Source organism: Rhipicephalus microplus, chromosome 2 (assembly GCF_043290135.1).
Source record: "Rhipicephalus microplus isolate Deutch F79 chromosome 2, USDA_Rmic, whole genome shotgun sequence".
NCBI classification, from domain to species: domain Eukaryota; kingdom Metazoa; phylum Arthropoda; class Arachnida; order Ixodida; family Ixodidae; genus Rhipicephalus; species Rhipicephalus microplus.
Genome location: NC_134701.1, coordinates 266,300,261 through 266,312,908, shown reverse-complemented (window position 1 = coordinate 266,312,908; position 12,648 = coordinate 266,300,261). Strand labels below are relative to the sequence as shown.

Below are 12,648 nucleotides of genomic sequence, written 5' to 3'. Positions count from 1 at the left end.
GCATGGGACGACTGCCGTACAGTACGCATTCCTCTGCGATGAAAGCAGTTGGAATGATGATCAGTAATCTGCTATAATATCTTGTCAAACATCAAAGACAATCATTATGCAAGAGGAGACGCAGGATACTTGCTTCGAAAGCGATCGAATAAAAAAAAGGGCTGCAATTTTACGTTTTAATCTGCCAAATAGAGCGGACTTGATACGTCTTGCACTGGTAGTTATACAGCGATAGATGGCAATTACGGGCTTGGTCAAGGTAAGTCTTTTGCATAAACGACGTAACTGCATTTTTTAATCGCCGAACCGTATGATGAACTACGCAAGTGTGATGTGTGGTTTGCTTTCTTTTGTCTCGGAGAATTCGCTTCATTAGGTAATCGTGCATGTCCTTATGCGTTTCGTGCTTTATCTTTTTATAAAGCAATACGATCAAATCTCATATGGTGCTGTATAAAGGGGTGATTCCTTCAGGTTGATGAAGATGTATTTTATTCCGCCATAAATGTGTGCAAAATAAAATGTTGCGCCTACTGATGATCATAGATGCGACTGATTTGCAAGGCACACCAGAACAGCTCTTACATTTTTATCATTTAGAACATGGTGACCATTGGGCAACTGTGGGAAAAGAGAGTCCCTACGTGCAAAGGATATCTCATTCTATATCAGGGCTGCACAGTGCTCACTGAGTTGGGGAAAAACTAGAGGTATGCTATTATACTGCAGCAGAATGCATAGGTAGTAGCTACAAAGGTTTCTGGAACGTGAAATCCGTTAAAAGGGTAAATTATGTATCTGTTTGGCTAGCATATGTTACAAGTGTAGCAACATCCAAGTTTGTGCAACATTTATGCAATTATAACGTGTTCAAGGCATGTGCCGAGTCCCATGCAGACTTCCTAAATATAATAGCAGCAAATAAGAACAATAAGTGAATAAAAGCGTTCTACTCCGCTGTTGTGTTCCATAAACTTCTGTGGTCATTTACGGTTAGATGTACGAAAAGATGGAAGGGCTCCTGCATACTACAGAGTTGGAACTAAGGCAGCATCATATGAGATCACCTCATGTAAGTAGCGTTTTTTGTTATTAACCTAAATGAATAGCTTTTCACAATCGTTTAATAGGCAGCAGTCGAAATATGTGTGCAAGCGAATACAGAAGGTTCAAACGTGTTGCCCAAAGCACTTAGTGGTTGCACTGTTTAAAAAATGGCACCTGTTGGCAAGTTTTCTTCAAAGCAACTGACAGGAAAAAGAAGAGATGGCAGTATTGGTACGTTGAATTGTACCTCATACCATATGTAGCAACAAACAAAAGTGCATAAAGGTGATTGGCAACACTGATGACAGCTTAAGCTTGAACAAATTGCACAGCATTCTAAATGTAAGACTTTTTTTTTGTTGAAAAAAGCTCGACAGCTGTTGCCACTGTTGAAACGTTTAGAAAACTACCCTCCTCGAGGTAGCTCAAGCAATCAAAGCACTTGTGTAAGGTATCTAGTTTTGTGGCACTTGTCAGATCGAAATATAAACTCTATGACAACTGATATATCTTGTGAAAGCAAGAAACGTAAAGAAGCATCTGTAGAGCATGACTGGGGATAGCAGGGTCACCAGATCTAACAACGGGAGTGCCATCTGCTCATAAATACTTCCTGCATACACGTACGCTAGAGCATTCTTTAATGCAGAAGCACGAAAACCCAAATTGCAAAAATATTTGCAAAAGCATTGCATTGACATATTTCTCGGCACAGCACCAAAAGCTTATACGGACCTTCAGTTTCCTTCCCTCAACCCCTTCGCCAGTGCAGGATAGCCCACAGGGCTTAGCCCTGGTTAATCTCCCTGCCTTCCTTCTATTCTTGTTCCCTCTCTCAGGTGATTGGTAAAGTGAGCTATGAATTGTCAGAAACCTTGACTTTTATAGACATTAAGTATGAACAAACACTTACAGAACATTGACAAAAATTAGCAAGAAAGAGTAAATAGTTCTTTTTTTACAAATATTGTGAACATGTGAAAGTAACTTACGTGTTACAAGAGGTGCCGAAATTCAACACCTAAAAAAAGCGAATCTCTAGTTGTAACTGAAAACTGTGTGGAGTTATCCCTAGAACTGTTGCTGAGTGATATTTATCCTGATAGTGATTCACTGTGCCGGCAGGATGTTGAGCTGCAGTTGAGCTATTTTAGCAAAGCTATTCAACATGGTTAATACATGTGCATCATAACCTGCGTGTTAAAAATAAATTACGAGCTAGTTGCTTATCACTACTCATGTGAGATGAGCAGTACTGTTTCCAGATAGTGTTTCATAATTCATTAGTTTTTTTTTAAATAAAGCCTGCCTAGACTACAGCGTAAGGAGTATGGTAGCTTCCGGTTCCAAAAGTATCTGTAATTGCACTGATATTATCGTGCAACTTATTCCTGATTAATTGTATTTTGAATGGTTGAATTCAAGGGCGTCGTGAAAGGTAGGTAATGCAATTTTCCTTAATAAAACAAGAGCTCTGTTAAAGATTTGACAAATTGTTACTGTAAGAGTGGCAACTGTTTTCGAGGAAAACTTATTTTATTGGTTAACTTGAGCAAGGGTGTGGTAAGTCTGTGCTGTGAAAATGCAAAATTTTTAAAGGTTATGAAGATTAAGAGGAAAGTTAAGCAAACGCCTAGTTGTAATGAGACCATTGGCTACAACAGCACTCTCGCACGACCAGTTATGGGAAACAGGAACAATAACTTCACCTTTTGTAGCATACTGATCAGGTACACAGGCACAAAATAACAGCAATCAATTCAGGAATAATAATTTCACCTTTTGTAGCATAATCAGGTACACAGGCACGAAATGACAGCAACCAATTATGATGACCTGTGACATCAATATGCCATAGTTCTGATGTTAAACTTGTTCCAAAGTACTCGATAATTTGTTCAAGATGACTACAATTTGTTTTCCCCTGGCTGTGCATGCTTTTACGGAAAAGCCGACATACTTCAGCAGCGTAAAATTATGTTTACCTGCAACCTCAGATGCCGTAAAGAGACCATGTGACATGCATCTTCAGTATCGCATGCTCGAGTGATCATGTGGAGAAAATTTCGCTTGACACCGTTACTGCAAAGCTTTTGTCATTAGTGAAATAGACATCAGGCATTCTAAATTTGATCGTGCAAAAAATGTTTTAAATATTTCAGGCTTCATTGGGATGACATGTATGATATAGTACTAGGTTGGAGCTGCTATGCTTGCTTCATCAAATACCAGTGATCAGCCTATCTATATCCATCACCGAAACAAGGAAGCCTCGTGAACTTCGCAAAAGGATTGAGTTGCCTGAACTGATTCCAGAAAAGCGTTAGGCTTCGTAGGTGATCGTGTAAATGCCTGGGCATCAATCCGGGCTGGCTGTTTTGGTCCTTTGTTGCCAAGAGGCACAATTTGTTCAAGATGCACTTTGCATTAACAAATTTCAGTTTACGAGTACCATGAATAGTTGGGCCTTATGATTATTCAAAACTGCCTCCACAATTCCTCTTTTGGAAGTCATGTGTGATGGTGGCAGCTGTTGCTGCATCGGATGCTGAAGTAGTCGATTTTGCCCATTTCCAGTTGTGTGTTAACTGGCCTCGCATACTTTTCACAAAAGAGGGTAGAGGCAGAGTATTCGCTGGTTGATTTCAGGCATGCTTGCATAGTTACAGCTCATTCTCAAAAACAGTTTTCGTGGTTAGAAGATTTCAAGATGTTTCATTCATATTTCAGCTGTACTGGCTCAATTAACTTTTTTGTAACTGGGTATGCAAAGTCTCTGGCTTCCATAGGGGTTAATTTACCTTATATTTGCCTATTAGGAACCACATAAGCACTAGTAGACACCGTCAAAATATGATTAGCGCAGAAATAAGTCGCCTTCCCGCCTTTGTTTTGCAAATTTCTGGGAAGTGCGGCGATTTTGGCATAGTGTAGAGTAATTTACTAATACAAGAAAGCTTTTTTTTAGTGTCCCTTTTATGAATAGGCCGAGTGACTGCCCAAGCTGACTGAATTGCTAAAATGCTTTGTTCTCTTAATTTCTGCTCGATGATATTTGGCAAATCTTGATGGTTTATATGCCAACATAATTTTAAGGCCATACTAGCATGAAACTACACAGTAATTTTGACCCTGTGGGGTTCTTTAAACGTAATCTAAGTACAAGGGCGTTGTTGCATTTCTCCCACCTGGAAACACGGCTGCTAGGGACAAGAAATCGAACCTGCATTGTCATGCTTGGCTAGTGCAACACCTTAGTTGCCAATGTGGTAAGATGCCACACGATTGCACTGCTTAGCACCTATTACTGAAGTCTTCAATCACAGCTTAGCAAACGCACCAAGCTGCTGCCCAAGCTGAGAAAGTTACTTGCCTTATTTTCTACAATCTCTGCTTGAGTGGACACCGGAAAGTCTTATGTAAATAGTAATGCTGATTGCCAGTAATGAAGTGGGCTCACAGCACAATTGAAAAGGGGAGTCTTTGGCTGGAACAAGATGCTTGCTTGAGACGGACGTATTCCTTTATGAAAGCAGCGTTCTACCAACAACTCCACTTGAATCCGTCATTTGTTCAGGCTCGGGAATTTGCGCGCCGATATGTTGCAGCTAAAACAACTGATGGGAGATGCATGCTTGTAAAGGCAACCTCAGGTTTCAAATGCCAGTGAAATGCTAGGCCTCAAACTAAAAAACACCTTGTTCAGCTAATGAGGCTTGCAGCCTATCTTCGATGCACAAGTGAAAACCCAAGAATACTCTGTAACAAAATCGCCAACTGCGGTAGGTGGTGCAATTCGCATAAAAGATTTGAGGTGTGCATTCTACAGTAACATAACTTGCGTACTGGTCACGCTCCTTCAGTCTTTCATTGACCTAAGAAAAAGCCTCATTAGTCGTAATAATAGCGATTCTTATTACCACTGGCTAGACTAACCCAAGAAATGCATGTTCCTGTTTAGCATGGTTTCATGCACAATACTTCCACACAATCATTTTCATGCTGTAACTGTGTTGTTTCCTCCATAGTGCACCTACAAACATGACATTCAAGGTCTTGGTCTCGAGACCAACTGCTATTCTATAATGAGAGCTAGTGCACAAATGAATGCAAAATTAACCTTCAGGACTTTCGATGGATACCTGAGAAAACAAAAACGCCAGGCCTGTGCGAAATGCGCAGCACAGTCACAGTGAAAGCTGGAAGAACGGGCCTTCAGATCCTTTTCTGAACGCTTTTGGTAACTGCTACAAGCACACTTGCTGGGTACCCACTATGCCATAAATATTCATACTTTTTGTGTAATAGGCCAGCATTCACTATGCTATCCTTTGTCATTTTCGTCAGAAGTGTGGTATCTGCTACACACAGTGTTACTTGCTAGGAATTTTGTGCAATGTTTTATACAGTGACTGATGACGTTAAAGGACCTATGCCTGAAGTGGGTATGCGCCACAGCTTATAGGTGATCAAGAACAAGTTTATAATGGCTTGGATCATCGGACGACCCACTCATTTTGCAATTTGCATTGTGTGACACCTGGTTGTTCGCCTTTGACGTTCCAAAATGCTTCATTTACTCATATTAACGCGATTTCTTTCCCGACATCAAGCCTGCCCAATGCCAGTTAAGAAACTAGTTCAAGGCACTGGCGTGGCTCAGTTGTGGAATACTGGACTGGCACGCAGCGAACCCGGGTTCGAATCCCATTGTGTCCCTGCTGTTTTTTTAGGTTTTTTTATTTCTTGCGATACTGGTTACGGACACCGGCGGCAGGCAACTACGGCGCCACACGTCACCCGTGTTCTCATCTCGTAGCAGCTTTCGCTGCAATAAAAGCTTGCACGCTTGGTGTTATGCAACATGTAGCAAGTCGCACGAACACCTATCGCAATTCACCACAAAAGTGATGCAATGACTCGCGCCACACTTTCTTCCGCTGTAAGGACAGGATTCAACTGTAGCGATGCGTGTGCAGATTTTAAACCGGGCTATCGAAACAGTTATTAGATGTTTGTTTGTTTTTCGTACGGACTAATCGAGTTTCCATCTCACTCGAAACAGTGCACAGTGATGGGAGATAGCGTCAGCCATGCAGCAAGTCTTGGCATGGTAGCCAGAGTCACCAAATTTATCGACACCATCGTTCAAAGAAAGGCATTTATATCAACTCAAATAAACAGCGATTTTCGGTCGTCAGTTCATCCAGCTGTCGCGGTTGTTGCATCAGCACATCTCAAACATCTCGAGCAGACGAGTAATCACCACAGCGGTTCGACACAATTCGCTGGCAGCTAGCTGCTGTCCCATGGACGAAGCACACGTTCCAAAGTCCCAGAAAAGTTTGACACCCTGTACTACTGGCCCGCGTTGCGCCACTGTTCAATCCAGGTGCATATTCTGTCCAAATTATCCTCCATGTCTTCTGGCGTGTTGCTAGGCAATTCGAATACAATTCCGTTGTCGTAGGCCTCGCGTGCCTCGTCCAGAATGGTTTGGAAAATCTCACACTGAAGGTTCTCCTCCAGTTTCTTGCCCGCGTAACCCCGGGCGCGGAGTCTGTCGTAGAGGAGCGTGTTATCAGTGCGCAGCACGAAGACCACGTCGAACCAGCGCTTGGGGAAGAAGTCGCAGCCGTGGTACTCGACGATGTTGCCGCCGGCCTGTAGCGAGAGCTTGTCGTCCATCTCGTCCACTACGCGGTCTTCGTCGAGCACGGGGCAGCCGTATTTGTCGTCGAAGCCGTCGTACAGCTCGTTCTCTTGCGCGATTTGACCCACGTTCAGCCAGTCCATGCCCGTGCGACTCGCCAGTTCGCACGCAAGGGTAGTCTTTCCCGTGCCGGGCGTGCCGGTGATGAGAATGTTGGGGACGTACCGACGTGCCATTGCTGCTAGTCGCCGATTAAATGTGTCACGGTTATCGAGAAGGCGCAGATGGAACGGGATATCGCTACAATCGCCACCACCACGTGTTTTACTCCATCTTGGAAGAAGGGCTCGCTCGTACGAAAATGCGTATCCTGCTGCCACGCGCCGCTCTCGTTTCGCTTCCGCATTGCTTCGTGGCGCTGCGGGCGTTCATGTTTGTGCTTACCCGCTTACTACGTAGATGGCGCCACCGCCGCGTGCGCTTGATTGCGCTCAGCGGCTTGGCGCGCGCTCGCCAATGTTTTCGTCTAAGCACGTTGGCTCGCACGCTTGTTTGCACGTTTGTGATTGAACGCCGACGCCTTGTGACTGACGGCCGAACTCCCTCGCAGTGAAAACAATTGAGCCTTTGTCATTCGCGGTGCAGTGGTGGCATACCGGTCCCGTGCCCCCCAACCCCGATATTTTTTGTCGTCATGGCATACAGAGCAAAAAATGGCCATTTCAATGAGATGCCCCTCCCCTGAAAAAAAGTTTCTGTTTACGCCCTTTCTGTGTGTTTACCAATCCTGAATAGAATGACATTTGCGCTTGCATGAACGTATCAATTAACTGAGCTTATACACATGCGTATTTAAAACTCGAGGATAAATGAACGAGATGTTTGCCTTAGCAATTTAGTTGCCCCACGTGCAATGTTCCCGCCTATTAAATCACCGTGTCTAATGTTTTTTCTGGTGATGACGTCCTTGTCGGTTAAACCATATCGGGCTCATCGCTGGCGGATAGCGCCGGAGGTGGGGTCCGGATGTCCTAAAACCCACTCAGCCACCCACTATTAAATTTTTAATGCGCAAGTGCGTGTCGGTATTGATGACCCACATCAGATTGATATATCTGACTTCCCATAAGCTGACGAGAGGGTGATCAAAGTTACCTTCTTTCAGGGATGCGTCTGCCACCTCCAGTAAACACGCCCCCCACTTTTTCATGCGATGCTGGCACCTCCAAACGCATCTGCAAATCACCATCACAGACGTTGAAAGAACAAAACGAAACTGAATTGCTCGCAAGAATGGTGGTGTAGGATGACCTGCTTAAGAAAGACAGTTTAAAAGACTACAACAGCTGACAGGTTATCATTTTGCGTAGCATCATTTAAAGTACGCGCGCAACGTTGGCCGCTGAAAGGCTCTTTTCTAATATCATTACCAGGTGGCGACACTGGTGGGAGCTTGTTTGCCGAAGGCCGTACGAGGTCGTCGTCGCCTCTCCAATCTGGCTTTTTCTTTTCTTTGCTTAGTTTTCATTCTTCCTTTTTTTGTCTCTCTCTCTCTATCGCTATCTCAAGGGCTTGCGCACTCTCGCAAAACTCGTCAGATTTCTTTATTTTCCTCCATCCGCTGCGCTGAGAAGGCGCAGCTTGTTTTCGAGCCGCGGACGTCACCCTAATTGAACCAGTTCCAGGAGCACGATGATAACCTGAGAACGCGTGGCCTGCCGCTCACTCCAGCTTGAGGCTCAAAAGCGTATTGCACCGCATTTGCTGTGAGGGTGTGCATTTCTCCACACGTGTCGTAGAGTCTCGGCGGAAGAGGGTAATGTGATGCCATTAAAGCAGAACATAAGCGACGGTGAAGGCTCGACAGGTTCTTTTGTTGGGAAAGGGGCGGGGGGGGAAAGGGGGGGGGGGGGTTCAGCCATTGTCTCTGATACGCTGTCCTTTCACTTTTTGCCGTCTTGTCGGTATCTTGTTGCGGTCAGAGATGTCGCTGTCGATTAGAGCATGTCCCATGCGGTGTACAACTGATCAGACGGATTGGGCAGTTCTCGTCGTACCTATGTAGCTCTCTCGCCTTACCGTCCCGGAAACGAGGCACATGTTTGCTTGGTGGAGCCGGGACATCGACAAGATATCATGCACAAACACGCTGGCTGGATGACTCACTTCCTGATGACGCCATCAGATTATGGGCGTCTCTCGCTCTCTTGTCCGCTGCTCCGGACACGGCGTCAGTGGGCGGTTGGTGCATGACGTCATGACTTTTACTACCACATTACCGAGCGATACAACCACGTAGGGAAGTGCGTGCGTGTTGGTGGGTTGCGGTCCACGCTGTTAGGCTGTGACGCAGGCACTGCGGAAAGCATTTTACACGGTGTTACACTGGTTTTCGAAAAGTGACGTGTTTTGGGTGGTGAAAACGGAAACAACTTTATGCCAAGTGGTCCCATTTTTTTCGCGCTCCTCTCCCGTGGTATAGCTAACGTGCTGCCCTTCTCCATACGCGCTTGTTTCCTATTTAGTTATTCATTTGTTTGTTTATTTACAGTGCCATGAATCGTCATGTTGGCATTGCGAATTACAGAGAGCAATGGTATAACAAGATATTTTCATTTTTTTTTAAATGACACGCGTGCAATGGTGCGACTAACCAATGGCATGTTTATTATTTCGTTAGTTATTTTTTCTAGTTAGCCAAGTCACTAGCATTATTGGCGAAAGCAGACGGTAGTGCACACAGACGGTACTATGATGTTTGTTTGTTTATTTGTTTCTTATTAGTTTTCTTTTTTTCCTTTGTTTTGTGCATGTCAAACCGCAATGCAAATACTTTGCAAACGCACGCGGAAACGCGTAGCATGTGTCATTTTTGTTTTTATTTTCAGTTTCGTAGCAGTGCACAGAGCTAACATGCCTTTTTCCTTTGTAAATGTGACCTTGTATGCATATTTCGATGCTCCCCCCCCCCCTTATGTAATGCCCAACCCAGGGCCCTTAAGGGATAATAAATGATGATTACACACACACACACACCACACACACACACACACACACACACACACACACACACACATATATATATATATATATATATATATATATATATATATATATATATATATATATATATATATATATATATATATATATATATATATATATATATATATATATATATATATATATATATATATATATTGTGCAACAATAATCGTGGAAGATACTGGTACGCATTGAGGCATGTAGGGGAGAGGAAAACGAACGAGTTATGTACCGTGCGATTGCCCTTCTCTTTCTCGTGCTAACGAAACTGGCACGGCGGTGCAGGTTTACGCTGCGGGCTAACAATTAACAGATCGGGAGATCAAGGTCGCTCGCAACGGCACTCTAGTGGTCTAGTGCAGTAGCAGCTGCCCCCTCCCCTCGTCAGACTTCCCACTTTCTTTATTTTAGCCCGAAGGCGCTGCAGCAGGGGGGTTACAATGTCGAGAAAAACACATCTTCATTAATACAGCACACTTGTTCATTTGATAAGTGATTCCATTCTCTAATGGGACGAACAAAAAACGAATTAGCATACAAATTAGATCTGGTACGGTACTCTAAAATCTTGAAACAATGATCATTTCGCGAAGAGATATAATAAGGACTGTGAAGGTACTTTTCTTTTCGAATGCCGGTTTTACCATGAACTATTTGGTACAGGAGCTTTAGCCGCAGTTTCTTTCGACGCGATGAGAGTAATTCCCACCCTAGTTCATTTTTCATATTGGTGCAACTGTCATTTCTTGAGTACCGGCTATGACAAACCTTGCAGCTTTATTTCTCTGTAACTCAGTCTTTACTAGCGATTTTCACTGTTCTCCCCCCTCTTTCTCTCTTGCTCTCATAGGTCCCGAGAAAGTTGATAGGTCGAATTCACAGTGTGTCCTGTTATGTCTTGCTCGTAAGGGCTGTTTGGCCGGACACCTTCGCTAATTACACGTCCAGCATCACCATTGGTACGAAGCTGCTTTCAGGAATACTTCTAGCGCGCCAAGGCGGTCTCAGGTGTATGTCACATAAACGGGTGCGAGATCTACGACTTGCGGAGGAGTTATTTAATTACTTAGCAAAAACAACCGCCCCACGTGTGGTGAAGTTTCCGACGGTCTACGTATTGACTGGCCCCTCAATGTCCTAGTGCTGTTCGAAAACAAAAGAACACCTGCGTTTGACGGATAAACTTGAAAATGTAAAATGCCCCGAAGCCGGAAAATCGTTTCATTTGTATGTCAGCTCTACTTTTTTGCTCGTATTCAATCGTTCTGGCTACCCGCACGGTGGTCTAGGGGTTAAAGTGCTCAACTTATCACCTCAAACTCGCAGGATTGAATGCATTTTCGATGTAGGCGAAGATGCCTCAGGCCCGTGTGCTTGAATTTAGTCGCACGTTAACCCTTAGTACCCTAGCGTCCATATATATATATAAAGTAAAGGCGTACTTCTCAGGTGCATGCCTACATGTTTTTGATAATGCCATTCTAAACTCATAAAATTTTCAAAAAAATTGATTGGGTTTATTTGAAAAACGCAAATGTTTGTCTTGTATTTGTGTGACGTTTGCTGCACTGCGAATCACCACAGTTTGTGAACGCCAGGCATACCGGAGTTCGTGTGAGAAGCTGATTGAGCGCTGAATGGTACTAGGACCCGCTTCGTTGCCGAGCGGATCTGCACAAAAATTATCTGTAATATAGGTTAACACGGCTTTATAAATTCGATTTATTTTTCTTTATTCGAATTCGAGATGTAGATCAAGTAGTTATGATGAAGTATACAGAGTCGGCGTGTCGTTGTGGGGCGCAGCGTGTGCAAGTGCTGGAAATCTCGGAGCGAGTTCCCGTGCCTCCATTCTGAAGGCGCTGCCGCCGTGTCGCCCAAGAGGCAGACAGAAATCAGGCGCCTTTTTTTTTTTTTCCTTTTCTCAAGAACCACTACCACCATTCTGACCACTTACCAGAAGCTAACGACGCGGGCCTGTTCCTCGAAAGGGTACGCGGAAGTCCCACGCAGGGAAAGAAAAGGGGGACCCGTTAGTTGCACCGTTCACGAGCCGAGCCGTCAAAGCCGCCCACGTTTGGGACTAAAAGGGAAAAAAAACTGACCGGAAAGCGTGTCGCGAAGAAACGAGGCGACGCGCGGTCGTCTGGTGGTTTCAAGTCGATTGTTTGGCATTCACGTGTGCCCTTTGAGAACGCCGCAAGGACACGGAAGCAGCGTTTCGACCGCTTGGACGACTGGTGGTTGGGCTATGCATTCACCCTTTGGTGCTTTCGAAGCATGCGAAGGAGCTTGCGCCCGGCTACACGCCATTATCGAGTGTCCTTGGGGGGAGGCGGGGGCCGCCTCACTGTCGCATGCACATGTCAGTGGACATGGGCCCGACAGCGTAGGCTGGTGGAGCTCGAGCCTGGGAACGGTTACCCCGGACGTCCAAGGTCGATACTCGGTTCATAACGTGGGAGAGAGTGTGACTACGCGTGTCGCCGCAGAGAACCCATTCCCTCGCGCGTTGTATTATGTAACGCGCTTTTTACCAATGCAGTGTATGTTATGAAAGTGTTCTCGCAATTCGTTGTGGTGATGTGAACCCATATGTGGGATATCCTTGTCTGGGGACTCTTTTACTAGAGTTGAAAAGGGGATGCGAAAGAAAAAGCGGAGGTTCGGGCTTGGCCCGAGCAGACGCCTGAGGTCTCTTCACCGGACGACGTCTCATCCTTCGAGCCACCGAGCACTCGAGTCATCGAGGGGTGCCGATTCCGAATCTCAAACACCTTCCCTCCTTAGCTAGTGTTGGAAGCTAGTCGAGGAAGAAGCATAGAAGAGTAGAAATAAGTGATGGCCATATTCTTCCCGTAATTTTCAGGTTGAGTGGCGGAAGCGAATGGTCCGATTTGGAG

General features: G+C 44.8%; 2 protein-coding genes across 10 annotated transcripts in view; one reads left to right on the top strand and one right to left on the bottom strand.

Annotated features, from left to right (window-relative positions):
- LOC119170029 (uncharacterized) overlaps positions 1–12,648 on the top strand; it is a 246,270-nt gene that overhangs the window by 107,394 nt on the left and 126,228 nt on the right. For 7 of the 9 annotated variants that reach the window (XM_075880943.1, XM_075880925.1, XM_075880932.1 and 4 more), the window contains one exon: positions 998–1,072. The exons of the other annotated variants lie outside the window; for them this stretch is intronic. In XM_075880943.1, the coding sequence (XP_075737058.1) occupies positions 998–1,072 (75 nt within the window). The remainder of the gene's footprint in view (positions 1–997; positions 1,073–12,648) is intronic. 9 annotated transcript variants of the gene reach the window in all.
- Positions 6,195–7,089, bottom strand: Ak6 (adenylate kinase isoenzyme 6). The gene has a single exon (XM_037421055.2). It carries the CDS (start codon positions 6,934–6,936, stop codon positions 6,406–6,408), a length of 531 nt encoding a protein of 176 aa, XP_037276952.1. The 5' UTR covers positions 6,937–7,089; the 3' UTR covers positions 6,195–6,405.